This window comes from Saccopteryx bilineata, chromosome X (assembly GCF_036850765.1).
Source record: "Saccopteryx bilineata isolate mSacBil1 chromosome X, mSacBil1_pri_phased_curated, whole genome shotgun sequence".
In the NCBI taxonomy this organism is placed as follows: domain Eukaryota; kingdom Metazoa; phylum Chordata; class Mammalia; order Chiroptera; family Emballonuridae; genus Saccopteryx; species Saccopteryx bilineata.
Window position 1 is genome coordinate 15,339,853 of NC_089502.1, and position 18,187 is coordinate 15,358,039.

At 51.9% G+C, this 18,187-nt stretch overlaps 1 protein-coding gene across 2 annotated transcripts in view; it reads left to right on the forward strand.

The window, feature by feature from the left end:
* ELF4 (E74 like ETS transcription factor 4) overlaps positions 1-18,187 on the forward strand; it is a 48,218-nt gene that overhangs the window by 17,426 nt on the left and 12,605 nt on the right. For both annotated transcript variants that reach the window (XM_066249497.1, XM_066249496.1), the window contains exon 2: positions 16,842-17,121. In XM_066249497.1, the coding sequence (XP_066105594.1) occupies positions 17,050-17,121 (72 nt within the window). In that variant the 5' untranslated portion in view covers positions 16,842-17,049. The remainder of the gene's footprint in view (positions 1-16,841; positions 17,122-18,187) is intronic.

The following is an 18,187-nucleotide window of genomic DNA, read 5'->3' on the forward strand; positions in this document are numbered from 1 at the left end:
CTGAGAAACTCTGTGAATGAGACTGGAATGTTCCCTCAGGGGACCGTGAGAAGACCACTGGGCTTGAAGCCCAGGCTTGAGTTGGGAAATCATGAGAAACAAGGCTGACTAGGTAGGGTGGGGTCAGACTATGAAGGACCTTTGGAAACCAAGCAGATGAGTTCGGACTCTAAAGCTCTGCCTAGTACAGCTGGTGTGGCCACAGCCATAGATCTAAATGTGTGCCCTGGAGGAGAGGTTGGCACCAGCTCAAAGACTGAGGGAGGAGCTGGGGAGAGGCAGGGCCACAACTGGCACTTAATCTACCTCACACCCAGTCAAGTGGGCTTTCTGCTGCGCCAAGGCTAGTTGTTAGATTTTTCAAAGGCTTTCACATCCACTCAGTACAGCTTCCTAACAGAGACTAGAGGCCTGGGGAGGAGAAGGTGAAGGCCAGCTTGCTCCTTGGCTAATGTGTAACTGGAAACAGAACCACTGAGAAACAGCCCCGGCTCACCTACTCATAGGGCAGCTCCGCTATTGCTCCGGAGCCACTCCTTAGGCTAAAGCAAAGCAACTTCAGATGGCCTTTAAAGATGAAGTGTGTTGAGAGAGGTGACACATTAACCCAATATCATCCATTAACATGTGAACATTAAGTGGCTTATATATCTGAGCAGTGGAAAGGTCATTCCTGGGGAGATGGGACAGTGACCTGTGGAAGTCCTGACTGCCGCTAGGGTCAGTGAGCTCCAGAGGAGCTCTGGGCAGCATGAGATCTATAGTGCAGGTGGGGGAGGGGATGCCCGAGGCTTTGAGAGCCATGTGACATGGCATGCCTGTGGTTACATAGCCCATTAATGGCAAAATTGTCTGAACAGACTTTTTCCAAACTTTCCCACCCAAGCGCCCCAAACTGTTGATTTGTGTGCTTTACATCTAGAAGGACACAGTTTCATAAAACGTATCTGAATTATGGCATTTTATTTTGTGTGATGTGACAATCTACTGCCTAAATATATTTTAATTGATTTCTCTGTGAACCAAACGGAAGTCCCTGGATGATGAGCCAGGTTTGGCCAGTGGCTTCGATTCCTGCTTTTGGACTTTGTCAGTTTTAGCAAGCAGACACTGTCCCTGTGGAACCTGCCTATGGACAGGTCAGAACTTGAACTCTCAGAATCTTAGCCCAAACGCTGGAAGGGAAATCCATCACCTGCAACGTGTTCATTTGCTTACTATCTTCATCTCCTCCCTCTCCTTCGTTCAAATCTAAGCCTTGTGTGCTGGGAGAAAGTTGTTGGACTCGCTCAGTGGTTAGCTCTGGCCTCAGCCTTTGGGTGGGTGAACAGATCGCAGCGTGGGGTGGAGACAACACAGGACCCATGAGGTTCTGGAGTCCGACATGGATCGTGGAGGCCACGCTCATGGATTCTCCAGTTTTTCCTCCTGAGCGCACTCAGTTTTAGTATGTGTGCTGCCCAGCGAGCGCTCCTCCAGCACAGTCAGTCTGCAGCCTCTCCTTCCACCTCACCTTTAGCCTGGGTGATTGCAGTACTCTGCTATTAAAAAAGAATCTGCCAGTTCTTTCAGAGCCTTCCAGCCTAGTACAGGCTCATCTCTTAGTGGCTGAGAAGAAAAGAGCCGGGGAGGCACTCCAGTCCAAAGAACCTTCTCAGCAGCCTAAACACCTCATTCCTGTCCCAATATCATGCAACAGAGACAGGACAATATAGAAAGAACAAAGCAGGCTCTCCCTCAGCTTAAGCAAGGTGGATAAAGCACTATGAATATTCAGGTTTCAGCAGTGAGCCTTCATCCACACCCCCCTTCCTGCACAAGAGGGGGCCTCTCCAGAGTTTGAGAGCTTGTAGTGACGAAACCACAGCAGGTAGGGCCCTGGGCCGGCTGATGGGGCGGGGCAGCCGGCTGGGTGAGGCCCTGATTCCCCAGGCTGATAAGGCAGCCAGTAAACACCCAGCCAGGGGAGGGGGCAGAGGGCAGGCGGCCAGATGGCAGGAGCAGGGGGGAACCGGAGTCCAGGCCTAGCTGCAGGAAGTGGGGCTCGATGTGGAAACATCCTGTCCAGCGGGGGCTAGACCAGTGGCCATCAGTAATCACTCCCTCCACTGCAGAGGCAAGCTCAGCCCAAGGTGGGGCTGCCTGGGTGCCAGGCCAAGAACCTGGTTCTTGACTACTCCAAGGACGTGATCAATCGGCCTCTAGGATAGGTAACTCTCCCACTTAGTACTGCTGGTGGGGAAACCAGGACCAAGCTACCCCTGCTGGAGAAAGGCAGCAGTGGCATTGTCTAAAAGAATTGGACTCTCACGGGAAAGTCCTGGTCATCGCTAGCGGTGAGGGGCATAGATTAGCACACCTAATTGTGTGCAAGACCCCTGCAGCACTCTGAGAACATACAGCTGACACGCCAATCTGTTCCGTCTCTATGTGCTTTATAATTAGAACCTCAGGGCTGGCGGAGCCTTTTGCAAGGGATCACAAAATTCATCCACTTGACAGACGGGGACACTGGGATCCAGAGACAGGGCTGGCCACGCTCATGGCAGACCTCAGTGAAAGCTCTTGCTCTAGACCATTTTCTACTGCTCACCCTGGGATTCATTCAGGTCTGGCTGCCAGTCCTCACGCATCGGACCGGCCCTGCCTTGCACACTGCCTGAAGCTTGGTAGTTATCTCTGCTTAGGGTTATGGGGACGGGAGAAGCCCGGAGTCGCCGTTCAGAAGACCTGCAGTCTGGCCGGAGCTGCTTTGTCAACTTGTGTGTGGCCTTAAATGAGCTGCTATCCCTCTCTCTCTCTGGATCTTGTTTTTTATTTTTATTGCAACTTTATTAAGTATAGTTCAATAGTATATAATTCACCTAATTAAAGTACACAATTCAGTAGTTTTTAATATTTTCACAGAATTGTATATCTATCACCACAATATATTTTAGAATATTTGGATCACCTCATAAAGAAACTTTATACTCATTAACAGTCACTCCCCATTTCCCTGCAACTTCTGGGCCTCAGTTGTTGTTGTTTTTTTCATTGATTTGAGAGAGAGAGAGAGAGAGAGAGAGAGAGAGAGAGAGAGAAGAGCATCAACTTGTTGTAGCACTCAGTTGTTCTTGTATGCGCCCTGACCGGCGATTGAACCCATGATCTGGGCATGCTGGGACCACACTGCATCCACTGGGCGACCCGGCCAGGGCCTCAACATCTCACTTTTGAGGAGACATTTGCTGTAGAAGTGTTTTGAGGGAAGACCCCAGCAATATTGTTCAGGCAGATGGGCTAACCCAGCTTACTGAGAACTCAGATATGAAGAGACCACCTAGAATAGGGTGGACCCAGCAGTAAGCCCTTGAGGTGCTCAGGTCTGATTTTACATAAATATTTGCATGAGTATGGGAACCAACACCCTGTGATAAGAACGCACACTTCATGTGTGTAAGCTGGGAGCCAGTGTATATTTATGGGGCAGGGACCGTGCTGTGGCCACTCCGGCTCTTTCCGGAAACAGTAAGGCCCTGAAGTGCAAGAACAGCATTAACCTTTTTCATACTAGATCCGGAAGCTTCTTGCTCCACAATGCCATTCCTCCACAGCTGGCCACACGGGCTCAGCTCGTCACCATGTTGGTACAGACCTGGCTCAGGAAGTTAGGATTCACTTATCATATGGAGTTTTGCTTGAGACTGGGGCCTCAAGGGCGGTTGGGACTCGGGCTTGGAAAACTTTTGTGAAGGAACATCAAAGAGGTTCTGAGTCTTCAAAGTCGGGTATCGTAAGCAAGGCCTGAACTAGGGATCTGAGCAGATGCCAGCCAGTATGGGGCAGTGGGAAAAGCGTGAACTGAGATCAAGGTCATACAGGCCTGGGTTTGAGTTCTGGCGCCATCCTTGACAGGCAGTGTGATCTTGATGATGTTTCTTAATCTTGTCTGAGCCTCTCTTACCTTAAATGGAACTATTAAGGCAGGATTATTACCAAAAGAGATTTTACTGAAAACAAAGTTCAAAGAGTGAAATATCTGGAAATAAACTTGGGTTTAAACCCCAGCTCTACCACTGACAACTACATTTTTAAATTATTATTATTATTATTATTATTTTTTTTTTTGTGGCAGAGACAGAGAGTCAGAGAGAGAGACAGGCAGACAGGAAGGGATAGAGATGAGATACACCAATTCTTCCTTGTGGTTCCTTAGTTGTTCATTGATTGCTTTCTCATATGTGCCTTGACCATGGGCCTTCAGCAGATCGAGTAACCCCTTGCTCAAGCCAGTGACCTTGGGTCCAAGCTAGTGACCTTTGCTCAAACTAGATGAGCCCGTGCTCAAGCTGGAGACCTTGGGGTATCCGAACCTGGGTCCTCCGCATCCCAGTCCAACACTTGATCCACTGCACCACTGTCTGGTCAGGCAACCAACTACTTTTTTATAAGAATTAAAGGAGAGGCCAGACCAGTGGTGACACAGTGGATAGAGCATCGACCTGGAATGCTGAGGTTACCGGTTTGAAACCCTGGCCTTGTCTGGTCAAGGCACATATGGGAGTTGATGCTTCTTGCTCCCCCCCCCATGTCTCTCTCTCTCTCTCTCTCTCTCTCTCTCTCTCTCTCTCCTCTCTAAAATGAATAAATAAAATCTTAAAAAGAATTAAAGGAGAGAGACCATATAGTAAAATGCCTGATGCAATACCAGCACCACAGCTTGTACCTATTAAATGTAAGTTCCCATCACCTTCCCTGTGCTCCACCCTGTCATCCTATAATTTTTACTGTTTAGCCCCATTCCCCAGAAGCAGAGGGAACAACTGGAAGTGATATCAGAAGGCTCAAAAGAAAATCTTGTTCATGTTTTAACAAGTACCTACGTCCCTCTGTCCCTCCTGCAACAGGCCCATGGTTGAGGCCAAAGTGGCCACATCCACCATCCTTGGCCCAACACTAGCTCAGATGGATGCCAACCCTGAAAGCACTCATCCTGAGCTGGCACTGATTCCAAGTGCTTCTACCCTTTCCACCCCGTCTAGATGTGCTTTCCAACTTGTAACCAAACCCTGGCCTTTGGTTAGCACAGCAGATGTTGGGAGGAGCCGGCAAGAGCCAAGGTACACATCCAGATGTTGTCTCTGAGGCTTCCCTGGTGTCCCCTCATACTAGCTGTGCAGCAATATTTACTACAGCTTACACAGGTGGAGAAACAGGCTGTGTGGATCAGACCCTCCCCTGCCTTAAGGGTGATAAGGCCCTATCACTGGGGCACTGGGTCCTGTTTGCCCTGAGGGAGTGTACAGCCAGTGAGGGGGAGCGAAAGTGAGATTCTGCTCTTTTGACTGGAGGCCTGACTGGGCAGGGCTTTTCGCTAAAGGCACAAGAGGATGATCTTTGGGAGAGGTATCAAGACCGTCTTCCCATCCACCTTTTTGTTGGCCCGCCCAGAACCATCATTTCTAGTTGATGCCCTTAACTTCTGTCACGACTACTGGAATCTCATAGAACAATATTACTACAGGAGGAACAAAGATGATGGTGTCTGCCTGCTACTATGTCCCCATCTCCAGCATCAAGTCTTCTAGAACCATCATCATGGGTTTCTGACCTGTCCTCAGGAAGATTGGCGACTGGGCAAAGGGCCTGGGTCTCGAGATGCTACTGCTCCTGTGACCCAGTGCCTTGCAAAGTCCTGGCAGAGCTGGCCACCTGCCCGCAGTATTTCTCACGGCACACAGCCCCATTGCTAACGCTCCGTCTCACAAGGGCATCAGGGAGTTATTTACCAGTGGAAGTCACCACACCAAATCAGCTTCGGCTATGGAATGTGGTAGCCTCCTGTCCCATCACCCAGAAAATACCCCTCGTTTTGACCCACATATATAGTCTGTTCTCCATTGTTGCCTCTGTCCATCGGTGCCAGGGAAATAATTATGCAAAATTATGAAGTGACATTGATTTCGGTGTCACCTGTTCCTCCAAATCAACTTCCATTGTTGGCTGCTTTCCCCAAGTTCTTGCTTCAAGCAACACACTCTCCCATTCGAAGCTACCCAAGGCTGGTCTCAGCTCGGGTGGACATTGATCTCAGCAGTTACTGTCCAGTCTCTGACCCAGTCTTCTAAGGCCAGGTTCACTCCGTTCCCCAGGTGATAGCTAGCTAGATAAGGCGATGAACTCACCTGCTAACAGGACAGAGCTGTGGGAGACAGCCCCAACACCCTCCCAGGACTCCAGTTCCCCAGCCCAGCAGACTGGCAGAGGAGCTGCTGGGGTGTCCTCTAGTGTAGACAGATGTCTTCTCAGCCTTCCTGTGAAGGATCTCCCTACTTTCCCTAAAGGCTCCCCCCTACTCTCTGACCTGTGGGGGGGCAGGGCAGGGCTGGGAGGGACAGCAGGCCCTGAAGGGGAAACTGCTGAAACCCCTGGGACAGGAAGTGGCAGAGAGGGGTTGTTTCCTCTGGCGGAGCAGGGCTGCGGTGAGAGCCGGCTCTACCTCCTCCTGCCCGTGGGCTGTGGGTCCTGATGGGCTGGGGAGAGCTGAGATCCTTTCCCTGCCTCCACCCCTACAAAAAATGGGGCATCTTGACCCATCAGAGTGGGGGGGGAGCTCTGTCAGAGGAGGTCATCTTCATTGTGCAGGGAGAGGAATTCTGATAGAAGGGCAGCCAGGTCAGCAGAAGGAAGAGTGGACAGGTGAGTATGGATCCAGGGGTCCACAGTGGCAGCAGAACACCACAGCTGGGCAGGAGAACCTTCTGTAAGCTCTCGTGAGAGAACATGATCAGGACTGCTCCACCTCGAAACTGTGTGAGCTGGAAATGCAACAGGCTACTGACTCTAAATCACAGGGCGAGAACGGACCTTAGACCATCCAGTCCGTCCTCTCATTGTGCAGCTGAGGAAACAAATGGCTCACAAAACAGAAGTGACTTGCTCAAGGTCACACCATGAGCAGAGCTAGGGCTGGCACTTTCTGATGAGAAGCTGCCAAGTTTGTATTTGGTGTTCCACATCTCCCTTCAGGGACCTTTGAGTGCTCTGTGACATTCTTCTCAGAAATGAACTTGATTAATCTATTCACACTAAAGGAGAGTGAAGTCTTTAGTCCAGGACTCAGCAAACTTTGCCTACAAAGGACAGATAGTAAAAATTTTAGGCTTTATAGCCCATAAGAACTCTTTCAAAACAATTCAACTTACAATGCAACAGCAGCCACAAGCAACATGTAAATAAATGAGCATAGCTGTGTTCTAATAAAACTTTATTTGTGCACACTAAAATTTGAATTTTCTGTACTTTTCATGTGGCATGGAATAGTCTTTTTTTTTATTTTTCTCCGCAATCCTTTTTTTAAAAATTGAATTTATCAGGGTGACACTGGCTAACATTTCATCTTAGCTAACAGGCCATACATAAACAGATGGCAGCCTGGATTTGACACGTGGACCATAGGTTTTCACTCCTGCTTTTGTCTAAGAAGTCAGGCTAAAGTGTTAGGAGGAGAAGCAGGAGTAAGAGAGAATATACCAGTTGGGGAAGAAGTAGGTAAGGAATTTGCTTTGAATCTCGAACACCATGTGGAAATTGGAGTGACAGAAGTTGGGGAAGGATATATCAGGCCTGGGGAACAGTGTGAACAAAGGCACAGAACTGGGGGGACAGTTCAACGTGTTCTGCACAGACATAGCCTCATTGTTGCTGCCGGCCCTGGGTCATTGGTTGCTATTTGTCTTCACCAGAGGAAAGGGTTGGTTTGGTGAGGATGCTGAGAGACTGAGTAGGGGAGGAAGAATGATCTCCTGCAAGTTACAGCAGCTAACCGTGTGACCTTGAGCAATTCATTTCTCCCTCGAGAACTTGGTGTCTGCAGTTGGTGATAGTAAGGATGGATGTGTTGACCTTTCAGATCCTTTTTAACTTTGACATCCTAGGACTCCAAGTCAAGGAGCAGTGTGAGTGAAGGAGGAGGAGTCCCCTGGGAGCTCATGGGGACATCAGATCTGAGGCTCCCTTTGCTGTCTGCTCATGTCACGATCCCCCCATAGGCTGTCTTTCCACATCGTCCTCCCTTGCACCCTCCCCTGGATGTGGCCAAGGTTGGAGGGGGCACTTAAATAGGCCCCAGAACCCAGCAGCAAACCTAACATGGCCCTTCCTGGCTGGGGGTGTCCCACATCTGAGCAAGGAGACTTCGCCTCAGTTTCTAACACATGAATGAGCTGGCAAGCTCATGTCTTAGAGTGTTCTTGACAAAACACTGTCCCTTCAATAAAAATTATCTGACTTAATGTTCTGTTGGTGCCAAGTCACAGATTACCCCAGTTTCTAAAACCCATTAACAGATCTAATTAGTCTCTGGTCATTGTTTCTGGTCCCTCCCTCCTTTACCACCCAGCCCCCAAGGAAACAAGTGCTGGCTTTCCTGGGGGGAGGAGTGTGCCTTTCAAAGCCACCTTCCATTCAGCACATGCAGCTTTCTCCCATAGTGTTGTGCCCAGATTGCCAGCCTCACCAGGCCAGGCCTACTCTTGTGGCCACTGAAGGCCTGTTGATGCTCATCTTGCTCTGTATGTGTGTGTGTGTGCGCGCGCGCGTGTGTGTATATGTAGCAAAATGACTCTCTGGGTCCTCTTTTCTCCACCATTAATCCTGGGTTTTTTGAGGTAATCCTAATTTCAAAACATCCAAGTTGAACTCATCATCTTGCCACATTTTCTGGCTCAATCACTTTATAGCTCTTAACATTCTTATAGCAAGACATGTTAAACATCTTGTAGTCTCTTGCCTGACTAGGCAGTGCCACATTGGATAGAGTGTTGGACTGGGACATGGAGGACCCAGGTTCAAAACCCTGAGGTCGCCAGCTTGAGTGTGGACTTACCAGCTTGAGCACAGGGTCGCTGGTTTGAGCGTGGGATTATAGACATGACCCCATGGTTGCTGACTTGAAGCTCAAGGTGGCTGGCTTGAGTCCACGGTCACTGGCTTGAGCAAGGGTTTCACTCATTCTGATGTAGGCCCCCCCCGTCAAAGCACATATGACAGGGGTCCCCAAACTTTTTACACAGGGGGCCAGTTCACTGTCCCTCAGACCGTTGGAGGGCCAGAATATAAAAAAAAACTATGAACAAATCCCTATGCACACTGCACATATCTTATTTTAAAGTAAAAAAACAAAACAGGAACAAATCCAATATTTAAAATAAAGAACAAGTAAATTTAAATCAACAAACTGACCAGTATTTCAATGAGAACTATGCTCCTCTCACTGACCACCAATGAAAGAGGTGCCCTTCCGGAAGTGCAGCGGGGGCCGGATAAGTGGCCTCAGGGGGGCCGTAGTTTGGGGACCCCTGACATATGAGAAAGCAATCAATGAACAATTAAGGTGACACAATGAAGAATAGATGCTTCTCATCTCCTTTCCTATCTCTCTGTCCCTATCTGTCCCTCTTTCTCTCTGTCACAAAACAAACAAACAAACAAACAAACAAAACAAAAAAACATCTTGGACTCTCTTCAACTGCAATATGACCACATATGCTGTCCCCTTTCCCCTTTAGGTGGGTCTGGGATTCACCTCCTGGACTCCAGCTGCCCCTCCGGGTCTCCTTCCATCTCTCCACTCCTACCTCAGGGCAGAGCGGCCCTCCTGCAGGCCTGCACACTGCGCGTCCCTCCCTTGCGCAGGGACCCCTGACTCCCCGCCAGTCCCTCCTCCCCAGAGTCCAGCTGCTTTCTTCTTTTTGTCCCGTTTCATGCTTGCTGGTTATGTCTTCCCTCTGTTTTCGTTTCAACTCCCCATCTCCATTTCCCTTTCCTCTTGCCCATATAGGTAAATATATGCTGCCTACTTAATGAGTGACCAGAGCCAAAAATACACAAATCACACTGGGAAATATGTTTGGGACATAACGGAGAGTTTTCACCTATGTTAACTCACTGGACTTGCATGACCACTCCTTGAGCTAGGGTGCGTGTCCCCATTGCACAGAGCAGGAAGGGGACCTGCATAAACCCCAAAGCAAAGCTGGACCTTGTTGCTGGAGTCCCCATGCCTTTCATATCTGCTGGGACTTCTGGGATTCCCCCAGGATCTAGCTGGCAGCCTACCATACTGGGCTTCGGTGGCTGCCCAGACTTGGCTTTGCGTCCTTTCCTGCACTGTCCTCCTGTTCTTAGCTCGCCCTTCACTTCACAGAAAACTTTAGTGTCCCTCTGCCTCCTCCCTGTCCCTGGAGCACTAGCGAGGAGGATGTGGTGGCCACAAGCACCTCCAGGGGGTGCTCTTTGGGTTTTGTCAGGCAAGGACCCGGGGAGTCAGGGCAGCTGGGGAAATAGGTTTCCTTTGTCACTCACCTCCCGCCTTCCCCTCCTCCCCTATTGGGCTTCTGTAGCGCTCTTGCCACATAACCACAACCCAAAGGGCTGGGCTGGGGTGAAGGTGGTGAGGGTAGGGGACTGGGAGCCTTCCTCCAATCACAGCAGCCTGCCCCTCCTTGTGGGGCCCCTAACCCAGGCAACGAGCCAGTCCCGTCCAAGTCAACAACTAAAAGCCTCCAGCTCCATACTGTCCCTGTTCTGGAACCCATGGGCGGGCTTTTAGGGGGCTTCATGGGGTTCCCAGTCCCTCTTGCTCTCTGGCGGTCACCTGAGACTCATCATCTGGATGGGAGCTTTTGAAGTTTTCAGAGTGCTTTCCCACCCCATTTCATGCCCCTGAGACTTCCTGGTGAGCGTCTGCCAACCTGAGTTACCCTCAGCCCTTACCCACGTTAAGAATGACAGACACGGCCCTGGCCGGTTGGCTCAGCGGTAGAGCGTCGGCCTAGCGTGCGGAGGACCCGGGTTTGATTCCCGGCCAGGGCACACAGGAGAAGTGCCCATTTGCTTCTCCACCCCTCCGCCGCGCTTTCCTCTCTGTCTCTCTCTTCCCCTCCCGCAGCCAAGGCTCCATTGGAGCAAAGATGGCCCGGGCGCTGGGGATGGCTCTGTGGCCTCTTCCTCAGGCGCTAGAGTGGCTCTGGTCGCAACATGGCGACGCCCAGGATGGGCAGAGCATCGCCCCCTGGTGGGCAGAACATCGCCCCTGGTGGGCGTGCCGGGTGGATCCCGGTCGGGCGCATGCGGGAGTCTGTCTGACTGTCTCTCCCTGTTTCCAGCTTCAGAAAAGTGAAAAAAAAAAAAAAAAGAATGACAGACACTGTAGCCCAGGAAGATGGCTGACTTTTCCCGGGTCACACACTTTGTTGTGATGCTGCCAGGAGAGGGCTTCCCTCCCCCTCCCTCCCCCTGGACTGAGCACACCACACACTGTGGGTGGCCTGCTGGGTCTCCCGCAGAGAGATGAGGGGACATTGCTCTGCCTGTGGCCTGCTATCTCCTGCAGCCCCAACTGCCCCTCCGCTGGGACAGCTTAGGGCCTGGGAAGGTAGCGACAAAACCGGAAGCGACAAAGGGCCGGGAGCAGCCGGAGAAGAGCTCTGTGCCTGCCACCCCTGCAGACTTGTGACAAGCCCTTCACTGGAAGGGCGCAGTGACCAGGGCTCAAGGAAGGAAACTGGGTTTCTTATAAGTAAGGACAAGAAGCCCCAACCAGCAGAGCTTGCAAAACATTTATTTTTCCCTCTCTCTTCCTGATTCCATCTCAAATAGGGGGGTGGTGTAAAGAAAGGAATAGAATAGAAGGAGCTGACAAAATAGCTGTGGCTGAGACCCCTCCGCTGGGCATTTGCTCTAGAAGGACAGTTCAGCTGATCTGAGGCAAGGCTGTGCAGGAGTTCGACTGGTGGGTTACCTCTGCTTCGTCTATGGCTACAGATTGGATCTCTGGCTCTGGCCTTCTGTCTCTTAAATACATGCCACTGGTCATGTGGTACAGCATGCAAATTTTCTGCTCGATGACTATTGGCTGGAGGAGGGGCTGTTTTCCAGTGGAGGGTACAGCTGTTCCTGGGGTAGTTTCCATTTTGTTTGTGGTTGTGGGGGAGGAGTGTGGAGGGAGTGGGAAATGGCATGAAGGAAATTGTCACTTCCTTTCCAGAGAATTCCAGAAAGGTTTCATGGGGGACCGGGTATTTTAGCAGTTGAGAGCTGGCTCCGAGGGGACAAGGAACTGAAGGAGAATTCTGCCTTGTGGCCCAGCTGACCATCTGGCCCCCACGTTTCCTGGCATGTGTAAAAATGCCACGGGTGTTACTAGCATTCAGTGAGAGCCGTTGGCTCAGCTGAGTGCGTGTAGATTTAAACTCACTCCACGAAGACTGTGGACGTGGCTTTCAAATAGGGCCTATTTCCTGTAGAGGAGGCCCAGTGGGTGGGTGCTCAACATTGCTTGAGGTGTTCAGTGACAGTCCCAGAAAGGGTCTTTACATCTGCACCACCACCCAGTATGGTGACGCAGGAGCAGCCCAAACCACTTCTATTTTGCTATTTTGGTTTTGAAATGCAGTCGGAACCACAGAGAGCCAGAGGTGTGCATTTGCAGGCCTGGGACTTAGACCTCACTTGTTTGCTCCCTCTTATGGTATGCGCACGCGCACCCACAGCCACCCCCCCAACACATGCACAGACACACACTCGCACACAGTGTCCAGGGGCCACAGGCTTTCACAGAGGCTTTGTTTTCAGCCCAAGTAGGACAAGCCCTGGGAGCCAGCACCCTGTGAGCGAACTTTGCTGATGCAGCTGGTGGGTGGAACTCACCACTGGTTACTAAGGGTTCCCAGGTGCCTCAGTTTCTTGGGCCAAGTGTCTGTGTGTGTCCCCCAACCCCCTACTCGCTGGCAAGAGTGTGCAGGACTCTGGGCCATGAATGTGCATCCCAGTAGGTTTCTGAGGACACTGGTGAAGAGAGCCCCTGGTGTGGGCCTCTCTGGCCTCCAGCAGGGTGGGCTTTCTGTGGTGGTGGCTTCTTTGGTTTCAGGTTCCTGGGAGAGGGAGGTTATTTTGAGGGACTTGGGGAGGTGGTTCAATCTTCTGCCGGGGAGAGTGAGTGAGCATGCAAATAAGCTTCTCTCTACCTCTCACTTTCAAATCCTCAAACATCTGATGGGGGAGGGACGAAACTTTCTGGACTGGAAGGTTCCATGGTAGGGGAGGGGGGAGTTATCTTCCCCTCGGCCAAAGAGTAGGCAAACAGGACAGCTCCTTCCTCCCCCGACACCCGTTCACCTCAGCTTCAGGCTTGAGCGCAGGCAGCAGGCAGAACAGCACACTGAGAGCAGCTGCTGGGTGGAGCCGCCCAGTGTACGGAGTTCTGGGCCAACAGGACCTGCATCCCCCAAGCCCGTCATTCTGAGACTTAGACGTATGGACATGCAGTTGGATTAGTCTCTTTCTTTCATTTCAAAAGCGTTTCACCCAATACAGTGCAGTGCTGCCTCCCTTCTCCCAGCACCTCCCTGGCAGGGCGGAACTTGGGGGGCTCACTGCAAAGACCCATGGGCCACATGTATAGTCTTCAGGCATTCTCTCTGTGAGAAGCATAGGACTTGGAGCTTTTTTTTTTTTTTTTTTTTTTTTTTTACAGAGACAGAGAGAGGGATAGACAGGGACAGAAGACAGGAACACAGAGAGATGAGAAGCATCAATCATCAGTTTTTCGTTGCGCATGGCGACACCGTAGTTGTTCATTGATTGCTTTCTCATATGTGCTTGACCGTGGGCCTTCAGCAGACTGAGCAACCCCTTGCTCAAGCCAGCGACCTTGGGTCCAAGCTGGTGAGCTTTGCTCAAACCAGATGAGCCCGCGCTTAAGCTGGTGACCTCGGGGTCTCGAACCTGGGTCCTCTGCATCCCAGTCCGACGCTCTATTCACTGCGCCACTGCCTGGTCAGGCAGGACTTGGAGCTTTGGAGGTGGGCAGTAGCAGTGGCAGCCTACCACCATCTTCACAGCCTCTCTGAGGTGGCATGAGCTGGGGCGGGGGACCTGATGACAAAGCTAGCACCCTGATGGCCTGACCAGGACAGCCCTTGGACACACAGAGGTTCACACTCACGTGTCTCCACACTTGGGACACACGGGCATGCCCTGCACAGTTATGTATCTGTGGTGCGTTTGCCTACATACAATGAATCCCCGTTGTAAATTACAATGCAAAAATATGCAGATGTTAAACACAGAGTGCACACACCCCTCTCATTCTCATATAAGCCAGAGTACACGCCACCCATTCCACAACAGTGTACACATGGATGTACGTACTGCCCAAAACACACACCTCATTTGTACTGAATGACCAGGACCATTCATTCATTCATTCATTCATACATTCACTCTGCAAACACGAATTGAGTGCGCGCTACATGCCAACCACTGTGCCAGGTGTTCAAGTTTCATCGATGACCAACACGATTGTCTCTGTCCTCAAGGAAGCCACTGTCTAGTGGGAGAGGTGAAGACGATGCACAGAAGTCCCACAGGCTGAGATCACAGGCAGTAAACTCACAAATATGAAATGCTGGCCCTGGCTTGTTGGCCCAGCGGTAGAGCGTCGGCCTGGCATGCGGGGGGACCCGGGTTCGACTCCCGGCCAGGGCACACAGGAGAAGCGCCCTTTTGCTTCTCCCCCCCTTCCCCCTTCCTTCCTCTCTGTCTCTCTCTTCCCCTCCCGCAGCCAAGGCTCCATTGGAGCAGAGATGGCCCGGGCGCTGGGGATGGCTCCTTGGCCTCTGCCCCAGGCGCTAGAGTGGCTCTGGTCACGGCAGAGCGACGCCTCAGAGGGGCAGAGCATCGCCCCCTGGCGGGCAGAGCCTCGTCCCTGGTGGGCGTGCCGGGTGGATCCCGGTGGGGCGCATGCGGTAGTCTGTCTGACTGTCTCTCCCCGTTTCCAGCTTCAGGAAAAAAAAAAAGGTAAAAAAAACCCCAAAAAAACAAATATGAAATGCAGATCTGTGAAGAGAAGCTAAAGAAATGAGCAAACCTGAAGAGAAAGCCTATGGCAGGAAGGCCCAAGACCCAAGGCCCTTGGGGGGCGAGAGAGGAGACAGGAGATTCAGAAGTTTCCTGTTTAGACAAAGTGGGATTAGGTGAAAGTGATAACGTTTCATTTGATTAGTTGGAGAATGCTTCCTGGGTGCAAATAGCCCGCTTGTGGGAGGGCTGGAGCTGTGGAATGTGGGCCTTGGGCACTGTGGCTGGGAGAGACAGACCTTCCAAGCATAAATGGCCCTGGGAGACTTCTCAGGCCACAGGAGACCAGGTCACACGCAGGGTCTAGTGGGGGTGGGGAGTGGGAGGGATGAAACTCAGCCAAGGGCCATGATTTCACCAGTGCTTTCTCTGTCCTAGCAGGCATCAGTCTTTCACCCACGGGAAAACTCAAACTTGACAGGTTAAGTTGAGTGACTTGTCAAAGTTTATTTTTTTGGGGGGGTGGAAAGGTGCGGAGATGAGCATGGGGGTGGGAAGAGGGCGGAGTCAGTCCTGTGGGCTAACGGAAAGGAAGTGGGAGAGGCCTGGGTGTCTTCTGGGGGGGAGAGCGGTCATCAGGGAGGTCACCCGTGCTCTCCCTCCCTTTCCTCCTGTTTGCCCCTCTTTGAAGTTCCTCATTTCTTTCCGGCCAGGAGAAGCTCTTGCCACCCTTGGCACTGCCAAAGGAGTGTCAAGGAAGTAGGGGTCTGTGTTGACCCCACTATGGTGGCTGCAGTTCTTCAGATGCCCGTGGCTGAAGCAGGCTGTAGACCTAGCGCATGTGCGTGCCCCCCCACATGGAGAGCCCAACTGTTCAGGGCTGGGGGAGTAGGAGGGACGTGGGAGCAGAAGCTAGGGCTTTGGGAGGCAGGCACGGAGAGGCTGCAGACTACACGTCCAAGGGGGGCCAGCAGAGGAAACAACTGTGGGCCCGCGTGCTATGTGAACGCCTGAGGTACAGACTGAGCGCGAGAGGCATTCAGGGAGAGGAGAGGAGAGATGCGTGTGCTACAGCAGATGTATTTCCTGGAAAAGGAGGGCCCCTGAGCTGGCCCTGGGGGATGGGCATGGTTCCTTGTGCCCCCCCCACACCCCGGCCAGGGCTCTCCTCACAAGTTCCCAGGGTGATAGTTCAGTCTTGAAACTGAAAGCAAAGCTGAACCCAGAACACAAACCCATAACCTTCACGGAGGCCATCCTCTCTGGCAGGCTATGGTGGTGACGGGGTGGTGATGAGTGTGCAGAGTTTGTGGCTCACCGTCCCTGTCTCCAGGTTCTTTGGAGGCGTGGCCATGTCTAGGTACCATCCTCAAAAGCAAGGTCAGGCTAACAGCACTGGCCTCACAGCAAGACATTTCTTCTGCTGCCGACTCTGCTGCCCTTCAGATCTAAGTGACCCCCTTCCCAAGGTGAACTGAGTCAGGAAGTCTGGAAGAGCACCTTTACACCCATGTGTCCTCACCCACACCCCTCACACAAGATTCTTTCTGTAGCCAAGGGAATGGATGGCTTTTTCATGTTATTGCTCATCCGGGAGGCCCTCATTTTCCCTGTGGCAGCACCCTGGGGACTGATTTTCAGGGTGGAGAGAGACCAAAGTCCCTTTCTCTGTCACCTTCTCAAGAGGAGTGGGAGAGGGAAGGTAGGGAGGCTGCCTGTCTTCAGGGCCAGCTCAGGTGCAAATGCTGGTAACTTAGACTGTCACTGAGTCTTGGCTGCTTCCCACTGGAGGTGACTCAGTTACTTCCTCTTCCCTCTTTCTTTACTTGCCTCCTTTGTTCGCCACCCCCCTTCTCCCATTGTTCTCCCCTTTCAGCCATCCCCCTTCTGATGGTCTGCCCTGATGTGGCAGGGTCCCTCTGGCTCACTGGCTGTCCTGGGAACAGAGCTCAAGGATGGTGACTTACTCAGTGCTCCCACCTCTCCCTTTTCTCTAGGTCACTCCTGTGGTTGGCCCAGCCCAGCATGCAGCCCTGAACCTGGCTTAGGTCAACGCCTACTCCAGCTCTCTCCATCCCTTATTCTCCAGTTGCTCAGAGTGTAGGCTCTAAAGCTCCAAGGTATCTGAGCAGCAACTCTTCATCAAGAAAACCCCACAGCTCCAGAGGGCCCTGCGAATCCTGCTGTCAGCTCTGAGAAGACAGCATGGCTATTACCCTGCAGCCCAGTGACCTGATTTTTGAGTTTGCAAGCAACGGGATGGATGATATACACCAGGTACAGCCCCAGAGAGCAGAGCCCAGTCAGCCAGCACAGACGAGCAGATAGACACAGACGAGCAGGCAGACAGCCAGTAAGCCAGCCGGCTGGCCGGCTAGCCAGTCAGCAAATATTGACCAAGCACCTACTAGGTTCAGGGCACTGGGCCTGCTTGCCAGCCAGACCGTGTGCCAGCTAGTCACTCATGCAGCTAGTCAGTAATCATTGGGTGGTCATTTAGTGAGCTCGTTGCCCACGTGCAATTACAGGGCACGTGTAGTCACTAAGTCAGCCAAGCAGCTGCTAAGTACGCCAGCTGAGCTGAGCTGTTGGCCAGTCAGCAACGAGGGCTGGAGGCCCAGTTGTGCGCTGACCTTCCTACGTGTTGTCAGCCACTTCCCTCCACCTCCAGTGTCACAGCGAGAAAGCTGCTGAGACAACCACATAGCAAGAGTGAGTGAACACTGCCAGCTGGAACCGAGGGCATAGTCCAGCTCCTGGCATCTTCAGACTCATGTTTCTAGCCTGGTTGACGAACGCTTCCACAGCCGTCTCTTCAGCCTTGAGCTGAAGTTCAGCATAAACTGGCAATGGAGTCTTCTGGTGGGAGGAAGTTGGGAAATGGGACAGACTTCCGGCGCTTGGATCTCTACCACCCCACACCTTGCCCTGCACTGGGCCAAAGAGTGTTTTCTGTGCTCTTAGCGGTACCCATCAGGCAGTGTCCTGGCACACAACTCAACCACCCTTCATTTCCCTCTTTCCACAAACGGAGAAGAGGCAGTGGGTACAGTAGAAGGAAAGGAAGATTAGGAGCTAGAAGTCCTGGGTTCTGACCCCAGTTTGGCTACAGTATCACTGAGACAAGTCCTGTCCCCTCCCCTGTCTGGATGCCACCTCCTCATCTTTGCCAAGAGGACATCCAGTTGGATTATCTTTGAGGGCACTTCAGCCTAATTCTGATGCTTTCTATCCTAAATTCTTGTGAAGATAATGGAAAACTTTATCCAATCTCTGGCAGACTACTAAAGGCTGCCCCCTAGTGGGCTTTGAGCACATTAAACCTTCCATCCAGCCAGAGCTT